Source organism: Falco rusticolus, chromosome 18 (genome assembly GCF_015220075.1).
Source record: "Falco rusticolus isolate bFalRus1 chromosome 18, bFalRus1.pri, whole genome shotgun sequence".
NCBI lineage: Eukaryota > Metazoa > Chordata > Aves > Falconiformes > Falconidae > Falco > Falco rusticolus.
In genome coordinates, this window is record NC_051204.1 from 2,413,523 (window position 1) to 2,438,191 (window position 24,669).

General features: G+C 70.4%; 4 protein-coding genes across 5 annotated transcripts in view; 3 read left to right on the forward strand and 1 right to left on the reverse strand.

Moving 5' to 3' along the window:
• The window catches only part of LOC119159026 (rho GTPase-activating protein 27-like), an 11,695-nt gene extending 11,514 nt beyond the window's left edge, over window positions 1-181 (forward strand). Inside the window, exon 5 of the mRNA XM_037411550.1 lies at window positions 5-181. Within this exon, the coding sequence (XP_037267447.1) occupies window positions 5-181 (177 nt within the window). The remainder of the gene's footprint in view (window positions 1-4) is intronic.
• Window positions 182-2,441: 2,260 nt separating this feature from the next.
• On the forward strand, window positions 2,442-7,460 carry TMEM98 (transmembrane protein 98). 2 transcript variants are annotated; one of them, XM_037411479.1, is made up of 7 exons: window positions 2,442-2,528; window positions 5,228-5,437; window positions 5,659-5,790; window positions 6,060-6,093; window positions 6,192-6,307; window positions 6,389-6,448; window positions 7,158-7,460. In XM_037411479.1, exons 2-7 carry the CDS (start codon window positions 5,307-5,309, stop codon window positions 7,360-7,362), a joined length of 678 nt encoding a protein of 225 aa, XP_037267376.1. In that variant the 5' UTR covers window positions 2,442-2,528; window positions 5,228-5,306; the 3' UTR covers window positions 7,363-7,460. The 2 variants fall into 2 exon arrangements, with proteins under 2 accessions (XP_037267376.1, XP_037267377.1); XM_037411480.1 differs by lacking the exon at window positions 2,442-2,528 and adding an exon at window positions 3,693-3,786.
• Window positions 7,461-8,633: 1,173 nt separating this feature from the next.
• Window positions 8,634-15,870, forward strand: GRN (granulin precursor). Its single transcript, XM_037411433.1, is given in 14 exon segments — window positions 8,634-8,707; window positions 10,129-10,232; window positions 10,330-10,407; window positions 10,509-10,593; window positions 10,683-10,786; window positions 10,913-11,054; window positions 11,159-11,265; window positions 12,764-12,842; window positions 12,926-13,023; window positions 13,613-13,837; window positions 14,687-14,811; window positions 14,813-14,912; window positions 15,302-15,595; window positions 15,684-15,870. Coding segments are annotated over 13 exon segments (1,647 nt in total). The 5' UTR covers window positions 8,634-8,707; window positions 10,129-10,142; the 3' UTR covers window positions 15,804-15,870.
• Window positions 15,871-16,706: 836 nt separating this feature from the next.
• Window positions 16,707-24,535, reverse strand: FAM171A2 (family with sequence similarity 171 member A2). The gene is given in 9 exon segments (XM_037411549.1): window positions 16,707-16,875; window positions 16,877-17,986; window positions 19,017-19,143; window positions 19,312-19,428; window positions 19,553-19,729; window positions 19,816-19,974; window positions 20,069-20,161; window positions 21,684-21,911; window positions 24,381-24,535. Coding segments are annotated over 9 exon segments (2,280 nt in total). The 5' UTR covers window positions 24,481-24,535.
• Between the last annotated feature and the right edge of the window lie 134 nt (window positions 24,536-24,669).

Here is a 24,669-nt window from a genome sequence, read left to right on the forward strand (position 1 = left end):
GCAGGTTATCGAGTACAGGGAGGAGAACCGCATGTCGGTGCAGAGCATCGCCATCGTCTTCGGCCCCACGCTGCTGCGGCCGGCGAGCGAGGAGGGGAACATGGCCATGCACATGGTCTTCCAGAACCAGGTGGTGGAGCACATCCTCAACCAGTACAGCTACATCTTCCCCGACGGCTAAACCCGCCAGGGACACGCATGGGGACAAGCCCAGCAGCGGGGACATGAAGGAGCAGCATCTCAGGGGAAGGACTCGGCCACGTGTCACCTTGGATGATGGGTGGTGGCAATGGTGGGCTCAATGAAGTGCAGCGCGGTGGCCCGGCTCGCTTGGGATGCAGCTTGAGGGGTGGGTGCCGGAGCAGGGGGCACCCCGAGCACCCCATCCTCCTCTGCCACCGCCCCTGCTGGGTGCATCTGGGCAGGTTGACCCCAGGGGTGTGCGGGGTGGGGTCCCCATCGCTCACAAGGGGACGATGGAGCCCTGTGGTCCCCAGCTCGCCGGGGCCAGCAGTGCAGACCTGGCATCCCCAGGCGAGGGGATGGAGGTGCCCGGCCGGGCAGTGCCCGCGGGGACGGTGCCACCAGTGGGGCGGGCACAGAGCCGGGCTGTGCCACGGCCGGAGCCAGCGTCCGGCACCAGCCACCGCCGTGTCCCCAAATAAAGAGCCCGTTCAGCCAAGGACAAGGTGTTGCCGGCAGGGCGTGGGGACGGACATCCCCAGGGACACCGGTGGCACAACGTGGCCTCAGCACCCCTTGGCTCCTGGTGACCCTTGCGGACGAGATTTGCCCTTTGTACCCCATGAGGACGAGGGGACCTCAGCATCCCCAGAGGGACGAGAGTGCAGGCCACCACAGTGCCCATGTCCCCTGTGATTTGGGACACCTTTCCTGGCTGGCATTGCCAAACCCCATGTCATCGCAGGTGTCACCGCAGGCAGCAGGGACAGGTGCTGAGAATGATACAGTGGGGGGTGGGTGCCAGTGGTCACCCCTCTGGGGTGGGGACACTTTGGGGCATGATGGAGATGATTTGGGACACAACCAGGACAGTATGGGAGGCAAAAGGGACAGTGAGGGACACAACTGAAATGCTTAAGGACATGACGGGGACACTCAAGCGCAGGGACATGAGGAGGCTGCTTTGGGACATGGTGGGGACACTTTGGGACACGAGGGGGGCAGGTCAGCATACAACAGGAGTTTGGGACACAGTGGGGATGGCTGAGGCATAGAGGGGACACTTTGGGCTGCAGCGGGGACACTTGGGGACACAGCAAGGGCACGTTGGGGTGCGGAGGGATACTTGGGGATGTAATGGGGGCACAAGGGGACACAGTGGGGACAGGACAGGGACCCTTTGGGGTGCAGGGGGGAGATATGAGGGCACTTTGGGATGCAGCGGGGGACAAGGGGACACTTCAAGGGTGTGCAGCAGGGGCAATTTGGGCCAGGAGGGGACACTATGGGATGCAGCGGGGACGCTTTGAGGCACCAGGAGACACTTTAGGCCAGGAGGGGACACTTTGGGATGCAGCTGCGACGCTTTGGGCCACCAGGAGACACTTTGGGCCAGGAGGGGACACTTTGGGATGCAGCAGGGACACTTTGGGCCAGTAAGGGACACTTTGGGATGCAGCTGCGACACTTTGGGCCACCAGGAGACACTTTGGGCCAGGAGGGGACACTTTGGGATGCAGCGGGGACAACTGGGGCCACCAGGAGACACTTTGGGCCAGGAGGGGACACTATGGGACGCAGCTGGGACACTTGGGGACACTATGGGACGCAGCTGGGACACTTGGGGACACCAGGAGACACTTTGGGCCAGGAGGGGACACTTTGGGATGCAGCGGGGACACTTGGGGACACCAGGAGACGCTTTGGGCCAGGAGGGGACACTTTGGGATGCAGCAGGGACACTTTGGGGCAGGAGGGGACACTTTGGGATGCAGCGGGGACACTTTGGGATGCAGTGGGGACGCTTGGGGACACCAGGAGATGCTTTGGGCCAGGAGGGGACACTTTGGGATGCAGCGGGGACACTTTGGGCAGGAGGGGACACTGTGGGATGCAGCGGGGACACTTTGGGATGCAGCGGGGACACTTTGGGGCAGGAGGGGACACTGTGGGATGCAGCGGGGACACTTTGGGATGCAGCGGGGACACTTTGGGGCAGGAGGGGACACTGTGGGATGCAGCGGGGACACTTTGGGCCAGGAGGGGACACTGTGGGATGCAGCGGGGACGCTTTGGGGCAGCAGGAGACGCTTGGGGACCCGAGGGTGCAGTGACGGTAGTTGGGGGCACTCGGGGGACACTTGGGGCTGCAGCGGGGACACAGGGGGGAGCGGGGGGGCCCCGGGGGCGCTGCGGGGCCCGGGCGGGGGCGGGGCGGGCCGGGGGCGGGCCGGGGGCGGGCGGGGGGCGGGCGGGGGCTGAGCCCGGTTGAGCCCCGCAGCGGCCCCGCTCCGCGCCCCCCGCCCGGCTCCATCTTGTGCGCGGCCGCCGCGGAGCGGCTCCAGGTGCGGGGGGGGGGGGGTCGGGGGTCGGGGGTCGGGGGGGGGTCGCTCTGCCCGGTCCCTCCGCAGGGACCCGCCGAGGGAGGGGAGCGCGACCCCCGGGGCGGGGCGGGAGGGACCCGCGGAGTGATTCCCCCTCCCCGGGACCCCCGGGGCCGCGGGACCCCTGGGACCGATGCCCCCCATAGAGCCGTGCAGGACCCCCAGAGGGACACCGCCCCCCCGCCTTGGGACCCCCGGAGCGACCCCCCGAGGGCCGTGCGGGACTCATCAGTCCCGTGCCCCCCCTCAGCCGGGGCTGTGCAGGACCTGGGACCGCCTGGAGCCACCAGTGGCGCCCCCCCCCCCGCCATGAACCCCCCCCAGCAAACCCCCCCCGAGCCTCACAGGACCCCCCCAGACATCCTCCCCCCCCAGCAAACCCCCCCCGAGCCTCACAGGACCCCCCAAGACATCCCCCCCCAGCAACCCCCCTCCCCAGCCTTATAGGGCCCCCCCAGACACGCCCCCCCCCCCCCAGCACCCACCCCCCCCGAACCACACAGGCCCCCCCCAGACCACCCCAGGACCCCCACGGGCCCCTCGCAGACCCCCTCAGCAACCCCCCCCCCAAGTCTCACAGGGTACCCCCGGACATCCCCCCCCAGCACACACACCCCCCCCCCAGCCTCACAGGGCCCCCCCAAACACCCACCCCCCCATAACCTCACAGGGCCCCCCCAGGCCCCCCCACTCCCCCTTGCCACCACAGGACCCCCGCAGTGCTCAGCGCTGCTTGGGCAGGATCCGACCCCAGCCCAGCCGGGGCCAGGGACACCCCCCCCAGGGCCGGGGGGGGGAAGGGGGGACCCCCGGGGCTGTCCCCGCACCCCCCAGGACCAGGCACCAAGGGGTTACGGCACAGAACCGGCTTTGGTGGCCAAAATCCCTCTTAAGGCATTAATCACAGTGGGAAATGGGGGGGGGGGGGGGGGGGGGCGGCACAGTGTGTGTGTGTGTGTGTATGTCCCGCGGGGGGGGGGACAAGTGCACCCGGGCTGGAAATTGAAGCCAAATCACTAAACCTGGCTTAAAATTCAATGGGATTTAGGGGGGAAAAAATTGGAGGGGGGGGATGCACTGGGGAGTGGGGCTGGGGGCTTTGGGGGGGGCACGTGTGGCACCCCGGGGGGGCCGGTGTTCTCAGGGTGTAAAGGTCGGAGCCGGTGTTTGCACGCCTGGTGCGGAAGTGGCACCGTCCCCTGTCCCCGGCTGGCAGCAGGTAGGGAGGGCAGGGCTGGGGGTCCCCTGCCCCCGCAGGATGGGGCCCCCCCCCCGCCCCAGGGTGGGCACACAGGGCACCCGCTGTCTGTCCCATGGGGGTCCCAGGTGGCTCTGCCCCGGGGGGGTGGTCCCTGGGCCTGGCATGGCCAGGTGTCCTGCTCCCTGTGGGGACAGGGACACGGCGGGGACGGGGACTGGGGGCCTGGGACGGGCACTGGGGGGCTGCTGCTGTGCTGGGGGTGGCTCAGGGGGTCCCTGTGCACCCACAGGGATTGGGCTCCGGGGAGCCCCACACCCCCATGGGGACCAGCTCTGGGGGTCCCCATGGCCCCATAGGAACAGTGCGCTGGGGGTCGGTCCCTGCACCCTGTAGGGACAGTGCTCTGGGGGTCCCCACAGCCCCATGTGGACTGGGCTTGGGGGGTCCCTGCAGCCCCATAGGGACTGGCCTTGGGGGAGTCCCCACAGCCCCATGGGGACCAGCTCTGGGGGTCCCTATGGCCCCGTAGGAACAGTGTTCTGGGGGTCCCTGCACCCCATAGGGACAGTGCGCTGGGGGTCCCCACAGCCCCATGGGGACCAGCTCTGGGGGTCCCTATGGCCCCGTAGGAACAGTGTTCTGGGGGTCCCTGCACCCCATAGGGACAGTGCACTGGGGGTCCCCACAGCCCCATGGGGACCAGCTCTGGGGGTCCCTATGGCCCCGTAGGAACAGTGTTCTGGGGGTCCCTGCACCCCATAGGGACAGTGCGCTGGGGGTCCCCACAGCCCCATGGGGACCAGCTCTGGGGGTCCCTATGGCCCCATAGGAACAGTGTTCTGGGGGTCCCTGCACCCCATAGGGACAGTGCGCTGGGGGTCCCCACAGCCCCATGGGGACCAGCTCTGGGGGTCCCCATGGCCCCATAGGGACAGTGCACTGGGGGTCCCTGCACCCCATAGGGACAGTGCGCTGGGGGTCCTGGTGGCCCCATAGGGACAGTGCGCTGGGGGTCCCTGCACCCCATAGGGACAGCTCTGGGGACCCTCAACAGGCCCATAGGGGCCGGGTTCTGTGGGTCCCTGTGGCCCCATAGGAGCCAGCCTCAGGGGGTCCTGGTGGCCCCATAGGGACGGGGCTCAGGGGGTCCCAATGGCCCCATGTGGCCCAGACCTTGCTCTCCTGATCCCAGCTCCTGCCCCTGCCCCTTGTCACCATGGCCGTGGTGGCAGGAGGGGGCAGCCCCCCCACGTACCATGGCCAGATCCTGCTGCACCCCGCTCCCAGCAGCACCCCTTCCTCCGGCCTCACGGGTGACGCGGCCCCTGGAAGGACCCCCCGGGGCAGGGATCCATCCGTGGGTCGCACCAGGTCCTGGCCAGGCATTTTGGGGTACGGGGGGGGGAGGGGCGAGCACCTGTGGGGTTCCCAGCCCTTCCCTGGTCACCTGTCACCGCAGACCCCACTGTGCCGTGATGGCACCCGACGCCTGAGCCACCCCCCCACCGGGACCAGCCACCCCCCCACTGGGACCAGCCATGGAGACAGTTGTCATCGTGGCCATCGGGGTGCTGGCCACCATCTTCCTGGCATCCTTCGTGGCACTGGTGGTGGTCTGCCGGCAGCGGTACTGCCACCCCAAAGACCTGCGACACCACTATGACACCAAGTGAGTGATCCGGTGGGGGTGGCATTGTCCCCATCCCCACCAGGTGAGGAGGAGGGACCCCAGGCCCCTTGGGCTGGGGGACAATGCTGGGGACGTCGCCCATCATCAGGAGAATGATGCTGGGGACACATGTGGCATCATCAGGGTGTTGCACGGGGCGTGGGGGGTGGAACCAGAGGAGGTGGCCCTGCCCCCAGGGTTGTCCCCTGTGTCCTCAACAGACCCATCGTGGACCTGATGGGGACCACCGAGACGCCGTCGGAGCCCTCGGAGCTGGAGCTGGATGACGTGGTCATCACCAACCCCCACATCGAGGCCATCCTGGAGAACGAGGACTGGGTGGAGGACGCCTCGTAAGTCTGTGTGTGTCCCCTCAGCGTGTCCCCCCGGCTGCTGGGGACCCCCATGCAGTGCCAACCCCCCATCACGGGGTGCAGGTCACAGAGATTTGGGGGTCACCAAGCCCTGGCCAGTCCAAAGAAGGGATGGTCCTCAGGCTGGTCTCTGGGTGGGAATGTCCCCAGGGGTCTGGGGGACACAGGGCAGGCAGATGGAGGGGATGTGGGGGGACAGGGTGGGGTGGGGGGGACACCCGGATTCACACCCTCCTCCCTCTCCGCAGGGGTCTGGTGTCCCACTGCATCGCCATCCTGAAGGTGAGCCCAGGGGGTGGCACTGGTGGCACTGGTGGCACCGAGCGCCCACCCTGATCCCACACCTGTTGTCACCCCCTCCCGCCCCCGCCGCGTTGCAGATCTGCCACACGCTGACGGAGAAGCTGGTGGCCATGACCATGGGCTCAGGCGCCCGCGTGAAATCCCCTGCCAGCCTGGGTGACATCATTGTGGTGGCCAAACGCATCAGCCCCAGGTGACTGGGGTGTCCTGGGTGGGGGGTGATGGAGGGTGGCACCACCGTGTCCCCTGGGGTTAACGCCGTCCCCGCCGGCAGGGTGGATGACGTGGTGAGATCCATGTACCCGCCGCTGGACCCCAAACTGCTGGACGCAAGGTGACACTGGCTGGAGGGATGGGGACACCCCCTGGGTGGGGGTGACACACAAACCAGTGCCAGTTCATATCACGCAGCTGGGGACAGCCACCACAGGGGTGACCTGGTGGGGAAACTGAGGCAGGAGCCACGCTGCGGGCAGCGAGCCCGGTGTCCCTGTGCGGCACAGGGTGGGAGGTGACAGCCCCTGGGTGGGGGGACACCCATGGGTGGGGGTGACACACAAACCAGTGCCAGCCCATGTCACACAGCTGGGGACAGCCACCACAGGGGTGACCTGGTGGGGAAACTGAGGCAGAAGCCACGCTGCGGGCAGCGAGCCCGGTGTCCCTGTGCGGCACAGGGTGGGAGGTGACAGCCCCTGGAGGGGGGGGGGACACCCAGCCCAGTGCCAGCCCATGTCACACAGCTGGGGACAGCCACCACAGGGGTGACCTGGTGGGGAAACTGAGGCAGGAGCCACGCTGCGGGCAGTGAGCCCAGCATCCCTGGGCAGCCCAGGGTGGGAGGTGACAGCCCCTAGGTGGGGGGACACCCATGGGTGGGGGTGACACACAAACCAGTGCCAGCCCATGTCACACAGCTGGGGACAGCCACCACAGGGGTGACCTGGTGGGGAAACTGAGGCAGAAGCCACGCTGCGGGCAGCGAGCCCGGTGTCCCTGTGTGGCGCAGGGTGGGAGGTGACAAGGCCACCATGTCCCCGCAGGGCAGCGGCACTGCTGCTGTCGGTCAGCCACCTGGTGCTGGTGACCCGCAGCGCCTGCCGCCAGCCCGCCGCCCGGCACTGGGTCGAGCGCTCGCTGGCCGCCGCCGAGGAGCACATGGCCGTGCTGCGCCAGGCCGCCATGGCCACCGAGACCGACCGGCCACCGGCCACCGAGGCCTTCCGCCAGGAGCAGTCGGCCATCTGAGACACCCCCGCCGCGGCCCAGCACCCCTCGTTGGCAATAAAGCCCTGGGGGGGGGGGGGGGTGTCCCCCTACCCCCACACCGTGGGGGTCTCTGGGTCTGGCCTGGCGTGGTGGTCTTTGGCTCGGGGGGGGGGGGGGGGGGGGAGTTTGCAGGGGTTGGGGGAGATTTGAGGGGAGGGTTAGAGGCCATTGAGGGGGGTGGGGGAGGCTGGGGTGGGAGTTTAGGGGGCCTGGAGGGGGAGATGGGAGTTGGGGGGTCTCGGCGGGGGGGCTTGGGGGAATCTGGGGACCATTGATGGTGGTAGGGGAGGTGGTGGGGGGAGTTCAGGGGGCCTGGAGGGGGAGATGGGAGTTGGGGGGGATGCAGGGGGTTGGGGGGGGGGGCTTGGCGGACTCTGGGGACCATTGATGGGGGTAGGGGAGACTGGGGTGGGAGTTCAGGGGGTCTGGAGGGGGAGATGCAACTGAGGGGGGGGTGCAGGGGGTTGGGGGGAGATTTGGGGGGGGCTCAGGGGAATATGGGGGCCATTGATGGGGGTAGGGGAGGCTGGGGTGGGAGTTCAGGGGGCCTGGAGGGGGAGATGGGACTGAGGGGGCTGTGCAGGAGATTTGGGGGAACCTGGGGGCCATTGAGGGGGATAGGGGAGGCTGTGGGGGGAGTTTAGGGGGTCTGGAGGGGGAGATGCGACTGAGGGGGTGGGTTGCAGGGGGTTGGGGGGGAGATTTGGGGGGGCTCGGGGGAAGCTGGGGCCATTGAGGGGGGTAGGGGAGGCTGGGGTGGGAGTTTAGGGGGCTAGGGGTGCTTGGCAGAGACAGGGAGTGGCTGGGGGGTGCTGGGATTGGGGGGGGCTTCGCGGGAGGGCGGGGAAGGTTGGGGGCCTTGGGGAGGATGGGGGGTGGGCGCTGATGGAAGGTCGGGGGGTTGCAGGAGGTTGGGGGGGGTGGGGTTGGGCTCCCTCCTCTGGGGGGGGGATCTGAGGGGAGGCGCTTGGGGGTGCTGCCTGCCCGGGGAGCAAGGCCCCGAGGAGGCCGCAGGGCTCAGCACCGGCCCGGTGCGCGCCCCCGAGCCCCCCCAGCCGCCCCCCGCCGCGGGGGGGCCGCGGACCGAGGCCCGGGCGACTCATCGCACGCTGCGGTCATGTGGCCCCGCGTCACGTGACCGGGGGCGGGGTAAAGGTAGGGGTGAGGAGGCGGTGCTTCCCGCCCCCTTTCACCGAGTTGGCCAATGGGAGTGGGGCGGGCGGGGCAAGGGACCAATGGGGGGCGGGGGCGGGGCTTGCGGCTGGCCGGCACGGCGACCCTGGCGGTGGGGCCGGGGCAGGACCGGGAGCGGGACCGGGAGCGGGTACGGGCCGGCCGGGGCGCGGGGTGTCCCGGGGGCACCGGCAGGGGAGCCCGAGGGCACGGGGAGGGAACCCCTGGGGGCCCCGGGAGGGGAGACCGGGGGCACTGGGTAGGAACCCCTGGGGGCACTGGGAGGGGATTCGGGGGGCACCGGGAGAGAACCCCCGGGGGCACTGCGGGGGGATCCCGTGGGCCCAGGGAGGCACTGGGAGGGAAGCCCGAGGGGACTGGGGGCACTGGGAGGGACCCTCGATGGCACTGGGGGCACTGGGAGGGACCCCCGAGGGCACTGGGAGGCACTGGAGGGAATCCCGAGGGTACTGGGGGCACTGGGAAGCACTGGGGGGAATCCCGAGGGTACTGGGGGCACTGGGAAGCACTGGAAGGGAGCCCTGAGGCCACTGGGAAGCACTGGGGGGAAACCTGAGGGGACTGGCGTCACTGGGAGGCACTGGAGGGAATCCCGAGGGGATTGGGGGCACTGGGATGGACCCCCGAGGGCACTGGGAGGCACTGGAGGGAATCCTGAGGGGACTGGTGGCACTGGGAGGGGAACCCCGAGGGCACTGGGAAGGAATCCTGAGGGGACTGGGGGCACTGGGAGGGAACCCCGAGGGCACTGGGCTGTGCGTGCCCCTACGATGGCTGTGGGGAGGGCCCAGCCCTACGCCGGGGGTCCCAGTGGCTGGGGGGGGGTGTCCTGGCAGTGGGGGGGTACAGTGAAGTGACATGTAGTGACCCCGAGAGTCAGGGCCCCTCCTGCCCCCAGCACGGGGTCCCCAGGGCGGGTGTCACCCCCCCGGGATGTCCCAGCAGCGTGGGGGCTGGCGAGGCCTGGGCCTGCCTCAGTTTCCCCCCGGGGGGGGGGGGGAACAGCCCCTCCCCCACCCCCGCCATGGGGCGCAGACACCCGTGGGGCAGGGCCGTGCCCCCACCGGGGGTGGGGGTGGGGGGGTGTCACACCACGTGGGGAAAGGGAAGTGAAAGTGACCGTGGAAATGGGTGCAGGTTTGGGGAAGGGTGTCCTGGGGGGGGGGGCGGGGGGAGCAGGGGGTCTGGGGCGGCTCGTAGCACCCATGGGTGCTGACTGGGGGGGCTGCCCACCCCCCCCAGCAGCGGTGCTGGCTTCCTGCCCGCGGGGAGATGTTATCGGGGTGCTGCGGGCGGCGGCTGGGTGCCAGACACCGCAGTGTCTCCGCTGACATGTGTGGGTCCCCTCCCCCAGCACCCTGGGGTGCCCCCCCCCCTCCCCCAGCACCCTGGGGGCCCCGGGCAAGGATGGGGGGAGGGGGGTTGGGGTTTTCCCAGCACATGGGCAAAAGGGGAAGCAGGACGGGGCGGGGGGGGGGCTGAGACCTGTCCGCCCACCGCAGTGAGTGGGGACACTGAGGCACGGCGGGGCCGGGGGGGTGCTGCCCACAGGTGCCCCCACCACCATGAGGACCCTCCTGCCGCTGTGGCTGGCTCTGGCCAGCGCCGGCGCTTGGCTGCGGTGCCCTGACGGAGAGCCGTGCCCTGCCACCCCGGTGAGTGCCCACGATCACGGAGCGGGGGGTACAAGGGGGGTGCCCCCACCGGTAGGTGACCCCCCCACCCTAACTCCCCCCCCGCCCCCCCGCCCAGGTCCTGCCCGCCAGCAGTGCGGCAATGTGCCAGGACGGCTCGCCCTGCCCCACCAGAGCCGGCTGCCTGCTGCCAGAGGTGAGCCTGCTCGCCGTGCCTCAGTTTCCCCCCTCTCCCTGCCGTTCTGGGGTAGGGGGGGTGCCCCCCCGCAGCCCTCCCACCCCCTCCTCTCTCCCCAGGCTGTCCCCTGTGCCAGTGGCCACCGCTGCTGTCCCCGCGGGTCCCGCTGCAGTCCCGACGGCGAGTCCTGCATCACGTCCCCAGGTATGAGGGGGCCACGCGTGGTTGGGGGGACACGGTGGGGCCTGGAGGGGGTGTCGGGGGGTGCCTCACCCTGCCCCCACTCTTCACAGCACCTCGCGCTGTCCCCTGTCCCGACGGACAGTCCGAGTGTCCCGATGATGCCACCTGCTGCATGACGGCCACTGGTGCCTGGGGGTGCTGCCCCATGCCCCAGGTATGGGGGGGACAGATGACACGGGGACAGTGGGGGGGGCGGGGACGGATGATACGGGGATATTGGGGGGGGGGGGACGACACATCACATGGTCACTGCTGTGACCAGGGAGCCTGGTGCCCTCAGGCCTCGTGCTGCGCCGACAAAGTGCACTGCTGTCCCCATGCCACCATCTGCGACCTGGCCCACGGGCGCTGCCTGTCACCCTCCGGTGACACCCCCCTAGGCACCACCTTCCCCGCCTGGAAGCGCCAGCCCCCAGCGCCAGGTAAGGGGCGTCCCTCCCCGGGTGGGGGGTGCCCTCACTGTCCCCACGGAAGGGGCACGGAGGTGGGGAGGGGGCACAGTGACACCGTGTGTGTCCCCCTGCAGTTGCGCTGCGCCAGGTGCTGTGTCCCGACGGCCGCTCGGCGTGTCCTGACGGTGCCACTTGCTGCCAGCTGGCCTCGGGACAGTACGGCTGCTGTCCCCTGCAGAACGTGAGTGCTGGCCTGCACCGGGCACCCCACAGCGTGGGGGCACCCCACGCCGAGCACCCCATGCTGGGCACCCCACAGTGGGTGGGCATCCCGCACTGGGCACCCCACACCAGCCACCCCATGCTGGGCACCCTGCACTGGGCGGGCATCCCACACTGGGCACCCCATGCTGGGCATCCCGCACTGGGCACCCCATGCTGGGCATCCCGCACTGGGCACCCCACACCAGCCACCCCATGCTGGGCACCCTGCACTGGGCGGGCACCCCATGCTGGGCATCCCGCACTGGGCACCCCACACCAGCTGCCCCGCACTGGGTGGGTGCCCCATGCTGGGCACGCCACCGTGGGTGGGCACCCCACACTGGGCAGCCTGTGCCAGGCACCCCTCCCCGTGCACCCCACACCCACCAACCCACACAGCCACCCCACTGCAGACCCCTGCACCAGGCAGCCTGCACCCAGCCCCCCACGCCGGGCACACTGTACTGGCAGCCCATGCTGAGCACCCCATGCTGGGCACCCAGCACCAGACATCCTGCACCGGCTGCCCCGTGCCCGCAGCCCATGCTGAGCACCCCACATCAAGCACCTTCTGCTGAGCACCCCGTGCTGAGCACCCCGTGCCCGCACCCTGTGTCACGCACCCTGCGCTGGGCAGCCTGTACTGGGCACCCCAGGCCAGGCACCCCATAGTGGGCACCTCCCATTAGCAGCCCACCCTGTTCTTGTCACTGCTGGGACCCCCCGGCTGGGCAGGGGGTGGCGAGCAGGGGGCAGCAATAGGGGGCAGGGGGAACTGATGGCAGGCGGGGAGGGAGCAGTGGGCAGTGACGGTGGGCAGGGGACGACGGGCAGTGATGGGTAGTGACAGCGGGCAGTGATGGCAGGCAGGGGGTGGCAGGCAGGGTGGGCAGTGATGGGGGGCAGGGGGGGCAGGGGGCAGCGGGCAGTGACTGTGGGCAGGGTGGGCAGGGGTGGCAGGCAGTGTGGGCAGTGACAGCAGGCAGGGTGGGCAGGGGGCAGCGGGCAGTGACTGTGGGCAGGGTGGGCAGGGGTGGCAGGCAGTGTGGGCAGTGACAGCAGGCAGGGTGGGCAGGGGGCAGCGGGCAGTGACTGTGGGCAGGGTGGGCAGTGACGGCAGGCAGGGTGGGCAGCGGGCAGTGACTGTGGGCAGGGTGGGCAGTGACGGCAGGCAGGGTGGGCAGTGACAGCAGGCAGGGTGGGCAGGGGGCAGCGGGCAGTGACTGTGGGCAGGGTGGGCAGTGACGGCAGGCAGGGTGGGCAGTGACAGCAGGCAGGGTGGGCAGGGGGCAGCGGGCAGTGACTGTGGGCAGGGTGGGCAGTGACGGCAGGCAGGGTGGGCAGTGACAGCAGGCGGGGTGGGCAGGGGGCAGCGGGCAGTGGCGGCAGGCAGGGCAGTGACAGTGGGCAGGGCAGTGACGGCTGTCCCCGGGCAGGCGGTGTGCTGCGGTGACGGGCAGCACTGCTGCCCACAGGGCACTGCCTGCGACCTGGAGCGCTCCACCTGCACCTCCTCAGCGGGCTGGGCACAGCCCCTGGCAGCCCTGCCCAAAGGTGAGGACCCCCCCCGGGGGGCAGCCACCCCCTGTCCCAGCCCGGAGAGGGGACCCCGGCTCTGACTGTCCCTTTGTCCCCAGCTCGTGAAGTGAAGTGCGACGACGAGACGAGCTGCCCCGACGGGAACACGTGCTGCCGGCTGAGCTTGGGCACCTGGGGGTGCTGCCCGCTGGAGGAGGTATGGGGGGCTGTCCCCCGGGAGGGACAAGGACAGGGGTCCCTTGTGCCCCTTGGGACAGACAGATGTCCCCTGTCCCCTGGGAGGGACAAGGATGGGGGTCCCCTGTGCCCCCCGGGGCAGGCAGGTGCCTCCTGGGTGGGAGGAGGGCTAATGTCCCCTTGTCCCCCAGGAGGGACAAGGCCAGCCCAGGGCTCCCACTGCCTCAATGTCCCATGGGAACGGGATGGGGGTGACATCGGGCCCCTTTGCCGGACCCCCAGTCAGACCCCCTTTCCTAACTGGGATCAGTTTAGAGCTCCAGTAGTGGGAGGCGGAGAAGAGACATGAGGTCACTGGGATGCTCAGGGACCTTCGTGTGCCCCACTGGGTGGGGCCAAGAGCAATGGGGGGGTCCCCATATCCACCCCTCCCCCCCTGCAAAGTGGGGACGGAGCCAGGCTGGGGTGGGGGACAGGGACAAGGGAGGGCAGGAGCAGGCAGGGAGGGGGCACGGTTTGTCCCCTGGGGGCCCCCAGGCATGGAGCTGGGGGTCCCTGGGGGGGTGGGGGGCTGGGCTCAGTCCAGACCACCGTTCTTGCCCCCCCAGGCCGTCTGCTGCCCCGACCACGTGCACTGCTGCCCCCAGGGCTACACCTGCGACCCATCGGGCAGCTGCCTGCAGGAGGGGGGGGCCCGCCGGCCCTGGGTGCAGAAGACCCCTGCCCTGTCCCGCGGGGGGGACGTGAGGTGTGACGACGAGACGAGCTGCCCCGACGGGAACACGTGCTGCCGGCTGAGCTCGGGCGCCTGGGGGTGCTGCCCGCTGGAGCAGGTTTGGGGGGGGTCCAGGGGTGGGACAAGGACTTCCTGGGGTCCCCAGTGGTGTGGGGGGCTGGGGTGGTGCACCCAGGGGAGCGGGGGGCACTGGGCTGGGCTGAGACCAGGGCGTTCTGGGGTGTCCTTGATGGGAGGGACGTGGCTCAAGGGACCGCGGCACCTTGAGCACCGGTCCTGGGGACATGGGGACTTTGAGCAGGGGACTGCCACCCCCTGCCCCCTGGGACAGACCCACCCCTGCCCCGTGGTTTGGGGCAGGTGTCCCTTGTGCCCTGGGTGGGACAGGCCAGTGTCTTCCGTCCCACAGGAGGGACAATGCCAGATGTCCCCTTGCTCCTTGAAGGATGAGGGCAGATGTCCCCTGTCCCCCTGGGAGGGAAGGACAAGGCCAGATGTCCCCGTGCCCCGGGTGGGATGAGGGCTAATGTCCCCTGTCCCCCAGGAGGGACAAGGCCAGGCATAGGGCTCCTGGCCCCCACAATGTCCTGTGGGGATGGGGGTGACACTCTGGGCCCCTTTGTTGGGCCCCCAGTCAGACCCCCTCTGCTAACTGGGACCAGTTTGGAGATCCAGTGACAGGACGTGGTGAAGAGACATGAGGCCACTGGGATGCTCGGGGTCCTTCACCTGTCCCACTGCGGGGGGATGAACATGGGGAGGGTCCTGTATTCCCCCCAAAGTGGGGACGGAGCCAGGCTGGGGTGGGGGACAGGGACAAGGGAGGGCAGGAGCAGGCAGGGAGGGGGCACGGTTTGTCCCCTGGGGGCCCCCAGGCATGGAGCTGGGGGTCCCTGGGGGGGTGGGGGGCTGGGCTCAGTCCAGACCACCGTTCTTGCCCCCCCAGGCCGTCTGCTGCCCCGACCACGTGCACTGCTGCCCCCAGGGCTACACCTGCGACCCATCGGGCAGCTGCCTGCAGGAGGGGGGGGCCCGCCAGCCCTGGGTGCAGAAGACCCCTGCCCTGTCCCGGGGGGGGGGACGTGAGGTGTGACGAGAAGACGAGCTGCCCGGATGGGAGCACGTGCTGCCGGCTGAGCTCGGGCGCCTGGGGGTGCTGCCCGCTGGAGCAGGTTTGTGGGGGGGGGGGGGAGGGGGTGCTCTGGGGTGGGGGGGCTGTACCAGGGCACAAGGGGTTGGGGATAGAACTGGGGGGGCTGGGGCAGAGCAGGACTCTGCGGTGTGGCCCTTTGGGGGGACAAGCAGGGCTGGGCGAGGGGGTGGGACAGGGATGTGGGACACCCCCACCTCCATCACTGTGCCCCCCCCCCCCCCCATGGGGGCTCTGTGGGGACAGAGTCTGGCACAGTCCCTGGGGCTGCTGCTGGCCACGAGCAGGGCTGGGGAGGGGGTACGTGTGGTTTGGGGGGGTCAGGGTGGCACCCAGACACCTCAGTCCCCCGTGTACCTGGGTCCCGCATTCAGCCCAGTCTCTTCCCACCCCCCCGGCCCCCCCCCCCAGGCCGTCTGCTGCAGGGACAACCAGCACTGCTGCCCGCGGGGCTACACCTGCAACGTGGCCACCCAGAGCTGCGAGAAGCTGCTGGCACCCACCCTGCTGCTGCGAGCGCCCACCTCCCCATTCCGGACACCTGCACCCCCCGGCCTGGCCCCCCCCCGGCCCCCCGCACTGCTGCGAGCTGCCAGCACCGAGCCAGATGCAGCCGTGCCCTGTGATGCTGCCCGCTCCTGCCGCGGTGGGCAGCGGTGCTGCCGGAGCCGGGGGGGCTCCTGGGGGTGCTGCCCCTTCACCCAGGTTAGTGGAGGGGCACCAGGGTGGGGGGGGTCTGTGTGGCGTCACCCCCCCCCCTCAATCCTTGCCCTCTTCCCCTGTCTCTCTGCAGGGCTCCTGCTGCTCAGACGGCCGTCACTGCTGCCCTGGGGGGTCCCGCTGCACTGGGGGGGGCTGGGGGTGCAGCCCCCAGCGCTGGGACCTACCTGCACCCCGCAGGGTGCTTCTCTGATGTCCCCGGGACCGCCCCCCCCCCAGGTACCACCACTCAAATAAAAAGGTTTCTAGGACAAATCGCATCCCCTGGCTCCTTGGGATGGGGGAGGGGGGGGCGGGGATGGGGCAGAACTGAGGTGGGAAGCAGAGGCAGAGGGGTTTTTTGTTTGGGGTTTTTTTTTTCTTTTTTTTTTTAATATATTAATGCCATCTAACAACAGGCAGGGCCACGCAGGCAGCGGCTCCCTGCCCAGCCTGGCCGGGGGCAGGCAGGGCCCGGGGGGGGGGATCCCCGTGCCCCCCCACTGCCAGCCCAGCCCCCGCTGGCCCCTCTTCATCCTCGCCACGTAGAAAACGTTTAGAAACACGATTAAAATCCAAAGCCAAGAGTGGGGGGATGAGGTTGGGGGGGTAGCCCCCCCTCCCCCATACAGCTCCTACGGCAGCTTGGAGGCACCGCTGGCCCGGGGGGCACTACCGGCCCCCCCCGCCCTGCGGGGACACAAGTGGGGACACGCCTCAGGACTTGGGGGGCTGTGGAGGGGCCATGCAGGTCTCAACCGCCACCCCCCACCCCCAAAGGACAGGGAGGTGATTGGCAATGTCAGGGTGGGGGGACAGGGGCAGGACAGGGTGATGGTGGCAGCAGGGTGGTGTGGTGGCCCGATGGCAGGGTCAGGGGAGGGGACAGGATGGTGGCAGCGCGGGACAGTGACGGGACAGGACAGGAGGGTGGCAGGCTGGGATGCTGGTGGCAGGGGAGGGACAGGACGGACAGGGTGATGGCAGGAGAGGACAGGACCGGTGGCAGGCTGGGATGCTGGTGGCAGGAGGGGACAGGACAGGGTGGTGGCAGGATGGGATGCCAGCAGCCGTTCACCCCCCATCCCTCCGCCCCCCCCAGCCCCCCCCACCCCACTCACTTGACATTGAAGACCATCAGCGGCCGCTCCTCCCGCTTCTGCCAGGGGCTCTTACGGTCGCCCCCCTCGTCCCCCCCCTCGGCCGCCTCCGCCAGCGCCTCCTCCTCAGGGCTGGTCAGGGAGTCTCGGGGGGCTTCGCTGGCACTGCTGCGCCCACTGCCCCCCCCCTCGCCGCCCCCCGCTCCCCGCCTCCAGCAAGGGGGCCAGCGAGCTGTCCTCGGGGGAGGCGGTGGGCAGGGGGGGGCGAGTCCCTACGTCCTCCCCCCCACCTCCCGCTCCACGGGGGAGGCGGGGGGGGGGCGCGGGGCCGGACCCCCTCTCGCTGCCCTGCAGGTCGATGTAGGAATGCCGGACCTGGGAGGAACGGCCGTCCAAGGAGACGAACCAAGCTCGGGGTGGGGGGGGCCCCCCCAATTCTAGTAACTGCTGCCCAGCCAGCGCCTGCAGCTCCCCGTTGAGCTGCGCCACCGCCGACCCGTCCAGCAGTACTGGGATGGCCACCGAGCCGCTCACCGGCTGGGGGGCACGAGCCCCCCCCCAGTTTTCCCCTTCCTCAAACGGCTGCCCAGTGGACGGGGGGGGCGGTGGGGCCGCCGTCGCCGCCGTCGAACCGGGTCCCCCCTCGGTTTTGGGGGGACCCTCCGGCTCGCCGGGGGCCAGGCGCATGTAGCGGGCGGGAATGAGGAGGGTGGGCATCACCCCCCGGTAGACATCCTCCGGCCCCCCACCCCGGTCCAGGGGGCCGCAGAGGAGCAGGGGACCCGGGGGGGCCAGCGAGGGTGGGCGAGGGGGGGGCTCGGGCAGCGGGTGCTCGCTTGGCTGCCCCCCATAACGGGAAAACACGGGGGGCGAGGGGGGCCGGGGTGGGAAAGAGGGGGTCCCCCGGGGGTGCTCGTCCGGCAGCTGCAGCCCGTCCACCGAGCGGGCAGCCCTGAGGCCGAAGGCTTCGCCGGGGCGCCCATAGTCCTCCGGCGCGGGGGGGTGCCGGCGGCGGGGGGCCAGGGTGCCGGTGGGGGTCCGGGGGCCGGCGCGGAGCTGGGGGGGGGCTGGCGGTTGGAAGAAGTCCGGCCGGGCGGTGGGGAGGTCCCGGGTGGCGGGGGGCAAGCCCGGGGTGGGGAGGTCGGTGTCCCCCCCCGAGGAGGCCGTCTCCAGGTGGCTGCCACCGCAGAGCAGGTCCAGCTGGGACACCGAGGTGGCCTGGTCCCGCCGGGCAGCGTCCAGCGGCCCCGGCAGCGGCAGCTTGCGGTGCTGTGCCCGCGGCTTCAGGCACCGCCGCCTGCGGGGACACGGCGCAGCGTCACCCCAGGGTGGCACGCGGGGGCTGGGGGTCCCGCTCCCCCCACAGCCTCCCTCACCTGCTCTAGGGGGTGAGAGGAGGGGGCTCCAGCCTGCTACAGGGGTGATGCTCCCCCCCATAGCCAGCTATAGGGCACCCAGGGGTGCTAGGGAGTGGTGTGTACCCCCATAGCCAGCTATAGGGCACCCAGGGGTGCTAGGGAGCGGTGCCCCCCCCATAGCCAGCTATAGGGCACCCAGGGGTGCTAGGGAGCGGTGCCCCCCCATAGCCAGCTATAGGGCACCCAGGGGTGCTAGGGAGTGGTGTGTACCCCCATAGCCAGCTATAGGGCACCCAGGGGTGCTAGGGAGCGGTGCCCCCCCCATAGCCAGCTATAGGGCACCCAGGGGTGCTAGGGAGCGGTGCCCCCCCATAGCCAGCTATAGGGCACCCAGGGGTGCTAGGGAGTGGTGTGTACCCCCATAGCCAGCTATAGGGCACCCAGGGGTGCTAGGGAGCGGTGCCCCCCCCATAGCCAGCTATAGGGCACCCAGGGGTGCTAGGGAGCGGTGCCCCCCCATAGCCAGCTATAGGGCACCCAGGGGTGCTAGGGAGTGGTGTGTACCCCCATAGCCAGCTATAGGGCACCCAGGGGTGCTAGGGAGCGGTGCCCCCCCATAGCCAGCTATAGGGCACCCAGGGGTGCTAGGGAGTGGTGTGTACCCCCATAGCCAGCTATAGGGCACCCAGGGGTGCTAGGGAGTGGTGCCCCCCCATAGCCAGCTATAGGGCACCCAGGGGTGCTAGGGAGCGGTGCCCCCCCATAGCCAGCTATAGGGCACCCAGGGGTGCTAGGGAGTGGTGTGTACCCCCATAGCCAGCTATAGGGCACCCAGGGGCTCCAGGCAGGCAGTGCCACCCCCCCACACCCCACCCACCCCCCCATACCCAGTTATAGGGTGCCGACGGGGGCCAGGCAGGCACGTGTCCTGTCCCCCCCAGCCGCAGTCGGGCCCCCAGGGGTGCTGACCTGCAGTAGTAGATGAGGAGGCAGAGGAGGATGAGGACGAGCAGGGCCAGCGCTCCCAGGATGGTCAGCAGGAAGATGGTGTGGTAGGTGGTGATGTCCGTCACGCCTGCCGCCATCGCCACCAGCCCTGGGGACAGCGGGGTCAGCCACAGCACGGGACCCCCCCCCAGAGAGCCCCCCAGGGGCTGCACCCACCAGCACCCCAAGGGGTGGGTGTCCTCCCCCTCCCACCCCAGGACAGCCACCAAGGGGACAGGGGGACCCAGGCTGGGGGCACCGATGGGTGTCACCCTACCTGTGCTGGGAGAGGGCAGAGCTGCCGCCCAGTATCCCAACTGGGAGGAGACGAAGGTCCAGTAGAGCTGCCGGCCTTCCTTACGGATCAGCCCCGTCCCGTTACGGACCCACAGCCCTGCAGGGAGACACGTCCATCCCCCCGCCACGGGCTGAGACCCCCCAACCTCATCACCCCCACCGCCAGCCCCCCCAGCAGGAGCTGTGCCACCCCTCTGCCACCCCCCTCAACCAGCGCTCACCGCTCTTGGGGTCAAACCTCCAGGCCGGCACGCTGGTGGCCACCACTGGCCCGGCGTCGGGGGCCAAAGGGACGGAGAGATGGACGGGGCCGGCCAGCGGCACCTCCGTCCCGTTGCCGGTGAAGAGATGGACGCTGAGAGCCGCCACGGGTGCCAGCTCCAGCCAGGTGGCATTGGCTGTGGGGATGAGCGACGGGGACATGCGTATGGGGGTGACCTCGTGGCATCCCCCCCCCCAAGCCCCCCATGGTGTCCCCCCGTACCACTGCCGCCCTGCTCGGCGCCCAGGAAGGCGGGGAAGGCGCGGGCCAGGCTGGGGCCGGTGGCAGCGGTGAGGGACGCGGCGAGCTGGCTGTACGTGGAGCTGCGGGGCAAGCGGGCTGCCCGTCGTGGGAACTGCGCCCACGGCTGCCCACGGGCACCTGGAGGGGGACAAGGTGGGTGGCAGCACCCAGGGGTGACGGTGGTGTCACACACACGTCCCCGTCCCCCCCTACCTCCAGCCGCATCACTCACCTGGGGATCCCAGGAGGATTTGCACCAGGTCCTCGTAGAGGATAAGGGTGGCGGGACGCTCGGGGAGCAGGTAGAGGCTGATGGAGGCGTAGACTGCAAGGGGGGGGGTGATGGGGAGGACCCCGAAATACCCTCCCTGACCCCCCAGGCTGGGGGGGGCTGGGGAGGGTGGGTGCTGATGGGGAGAGGGGGGTGATGGGCCCCGCAGAGCGGGTGGGGAGGGGGAATAGGTCAGCAAGGCGGGGGGGGGGGGGACACATGGAGACAGGGTACACATGGGGACGGGAGGGGACAGGCGGTGGCAGGCAGTGGGGCGGGGGGGGGGGGGTGGCGCCCCGTGCACACCCCCGGCCTGGCACGTCCATGCATGTCCCCAGTCCTTGCACACCCCAAACCCTGCGCGCCTGCTGCACCCACCCTTGCACACCCCCCATCCTTGCACACCCCCATGATCCTTGCACACCCAAATCCTTGCACACCCAGACCCCGCACACCTGCTACACCCCACCCTTGCACAACCCCCCATCCTTGCACACCCCAAACCCTGCGTGCCTGCTGCACCCCATCCTTGCACACCCCCCATCCTTGCACACACCCATATCCTTGCACACCTCCCCATCCCTGCACACCCAAACCCTGCACACCTGCTGCACCCCATCCTTGCAGACACACCCCATCCTTGCACACCCCCCTGATCCTTGCACCCCCCACCCCCCTGATCCTTGCACCCCCCCGCCTCCCAGTCCCTGCGTGCCACCGTGCCCTCGCACCCCCAGAGTCCTGGCACACCCCTGCACAGCCCATGTCCCACACGCACCCCGCTCCTTGCGCACACCCGCATCCCCAGCCTCACCCGCCACATGCACCCCCACCCCTGCACTCCCCATCCTTGCACACCCCCCCGCTGAGCACTGCCACATGGCCCACCCCCCCAAGGAAGGTGACCCCATCGACGCCACCCCGCAATGGCCCTGGGGACAAGGGCTGGCACCCAGCCCAGGGACACCCCCACCCCCCCTGCCCTGGGATGGGGGTACCTTGGGGCCACCAGGACGTGGTTAACTCCTCTCAGAGGGGCCTGAGCCCCCCAAACACCCCTCTGTAAGGGACGCCCCCTTCCCAAAAAGTCTTTGAGGTCCCCAGGAAAGGACTGAGGTCCCAGGAAGGGACTGGGGGTGCCCAGGAAGGTATCAAGGACCCCCAGGAAGGGATTAGAGCCCCCTTAGAGCCATCCCCCTCCCACTAAGGGAGGAATGAGGGACCCCATCAAGGGCTTGGGCCCCTCCATATGGGATCAAGGCCCCCAGTAAGGGACCAGTTCCCCCAGTAAGCCATCAGGAACCCTGTAAGAGATCGGAGTCTCCCACAAGGAGCCAACTCCCACAGTGAAGACCCAGGGCCCCCAGTAAGGGACTGTGCCCCCCCATAAGAGCTCAGAGCCCCCCAGTGAAGAGTTGGGGTCCCCCATAAGGGTTCAGACACTCCCAGCAAAGAGCTGGCGTCCCCACCAGGGCTCAGACCCCCCCAGTAAAGACTGGGGACCCCCATAAAGGCTCAGAGCCGCCCAGTAAGGCACTGGGTCCCCCATAAGGGCTGGGGGGTCCCAGTCACTCACGCGGCAGCTTGTTGACGCGCCAGGGGACGGAGGCAGTGACGTAGCCGCGGCGGGCAGCGGTGACGAGGACCCAGGTGCCCAGGCGGTAGGGGACGGGCAGGATGCCGGTGCCCTCGTGGTCAGTGATGCCAGCCGCCAGCGAGCTGCGGTTGCCGAAGACGTCCAGGGTGGCCTGGGCCAGCGGGGCCAGCGTCCCACTCTCATACACCTGCACCTTCAGCAGCACCTCTGCGGGGACACAGGTGACACGTGGGCACGGGCACGGGGCACCCCCCATGCCGACAGGTACCCCCCAAGCGTGCCCTGCGGGTGGGATGACGGCACCATCGCAGCCCCATCCCGGTGGGTCATGGCCACCACCCTGGTGGGTCACGAGCATCATCCTGGTGGGCCACAGGCCACCGTCCCAGCAGGTGGTGGGACCCATCCCAGTGGGTCATGGCCACCACCCTGGTGGGCCACAGGCCACCATCCCAGCAGGTGGTGGGACCCATCCCAGTGGGTCATGGCCACCACCCTGGTGGGCCACAGGCCACCGTCCCAGCAGGTGGTGGGACCCATCCCAGCGGGTCACAGCCACCACCCTGGTGGGCCACAGGCCACCATCCCAGCAGGTGGTGGGATCCATCCCAGCGGGTCACAGCCACCACCCTGGTGGGTCATGGACATCATCCTGGTGGGTCACAGGCCACCATCCCAGCAGGTGGTGGGACCCATCCCAGCGGGTCACGGCCACCACCCTGGTGGGTCATGGCCACCACCGCAGCCAGGTCATAGATGCCACGCTACAGGGCAGCGGGCACCTCGCTGGCAGGTTTGTGGGTACCATCCCAGTACAGCAGTGGGCACCATCCTGGGGGTGGGTGGGTGCTCCCCTTGCACCCACCCTGTGCCCCCCTTGAAGCAGGCGGACGGACGGGGGGGGGGGGGTTACCACACCAGAGTGCCGTGCCCATGCAGGTGGGTGCACCCAGTCACGTCCCTCCCACGATACCCCCCCCCCCTCCCAAGGCCAGTCAGGGTGCAACCCACAGATGTCACAAGTTCAGGGTGGGGGGTCTGCACGCCCATAAGCCCCACCAGCAGCCCAGGGCCGGGTCTCAGATGCAGTGCAGGGGTGGGCACAGCTCAGGGGGGGACCCCACCGCCGCCCGTGCCCCCGGCCCCCCCGTGCCGTCACCATCCTGCGCATGAGCCCGCAGCCCTTGGCAGCCGGCCCGGCTCGGCGCCGTCACCCTGGCAACGACCTCCTTCATCCCGCGGCCCCGGGCGCTTTCGGGACCCCGTGTCCCCCCCTCCCAGCAGCATCCTGACCCCCAAAAGCCCCCACCCCGCAGGGCAACCCGACCCCCCACCCCCCAATCTCAGTCCAGATGTTGCCCAGATGTGGCCACGGGCAAGGGGAGGAATTTGCAGCAGCTGCTTCGGCAACATGCTGGGCGGAGATTGGGGGGGGGGTGGGGGGTCGGGTTGCCCTGCGGGGTGGGGGCGCTGGCGGCGTCCCCCCACATAGCAGGGACAGCCGCACCCGGGGGGCAGGAATGTCCCCGCGGCCACATGCCGGTCACCCGCAGCTGCCGGGGGACAGCTGGCACCAAGGACCACCCCCGGCGTCCTCCGGAGGAGGGGGATACAAGGTGCCACCCCCAGGGTGGGGGGCATGGCCTCCCCCTCTCTGTCCCCGTGGGTACAAACCCCCCCTTCCCCATCACCGAGGGGCCCCCAGGGGGTGGCACAGCCACCGTGGGGCACGCTGGCACCTCACCAGCTCCCAGTGCCTCCCAGTACAGCCCCAGGGTCCCAGGATGGGTGGGCGGTGGGGTGCCAGGCCCCGGGGTGGCTGTGGGACCCAGGCGCCGGGCCCTGCGCCCCCTCCTCGCTGCCACCCCACAGGGACAGGGACAGGGACGGGTGACGGCAGCGGGGAGCTGAGCCAGGGCTGGGACCCCCGAGCCCCCTGCCCCTGCCTCACCCCGGTACACCTCGCCCCGGCACAGGGGCGCTGCCAGGAGGGGGGGGGGGGGCTCGGGGGGCGTCGCGGGAACCCCAAAGCGCCGCGCCGCACCCCAAGGCCCACCCTGCCCGCTGGGAGCAGGTGCCTGCAATGGGGTGACCCCTGCACCATGCCCAGGGTGCCCCCCCACCCATTATTCTGCACCCCAGGGTGCTGCTCAGGACCCCAGTGCATACTCCCACCCTCCCGTACTCCCTGGCCTGGGACCCCCACCCATCATGCTGCACCCCCTGGCACTGCCCGGCTCCCCCACCCACCATCACCACCTCATGGCCTGGGACCCCCACCCACCCTCCTGCCCCACCATGCTCTGCCCAGGACCCCCACCCACCATCACGCACCCCACGGCTGGGGACTCCCACCCTCCCACCCACCCCCCAAGCTTTGCCCAGGACCCCCACCCGCTGGCCCGGGCCCCTCCGCACCTCCTGCACCCCCAGGCGCACCCCAGGGCCCCCGCCCAGCACCCTGACGCCCACCGGTGGCCCGGACCGCCGGGGGGGGGGGGGGGGATGGATGGACAGCCAGCCGGGCGGGGGGGCAGCCAGCCGGGCGGGGGGCGGCCCCGGGGGGCGCGGAGGGCCCGGCAGGCGGGGGTGGGGGGGGCCGGCGGGGCCGGCGGGGGTCGGGGCGGGGCGGGGCGGGGGCGGGCGCCTCCCCCCGCACACAAAGGCCGCTCTCACCGTGCGCTCCCGGCTCCGCCGCGCCCCGCGCCCGCCGCCCGCCCGCGGCCACCAGCAGCAGCAGCACCGGCAGCGGCGGCAGGAGGCGGCGGGGCCGCATGGTCGCTCCGCGCCGTTACCCCGCCATGCCCGGCCCGCCCGGCCCGGCCCGCTCCTCCCGCCGCCGCCGCGGGGACCGGGCTCCACCTGCCGGAGCCGCCGGGCACGGCCGCCCGCCCCGCCCCGGCCCGGCCCCGCCCCCGACCACCGGCCCCGCCCCGGCCACACCCGCCCCCGGTCCCGCCCCAGC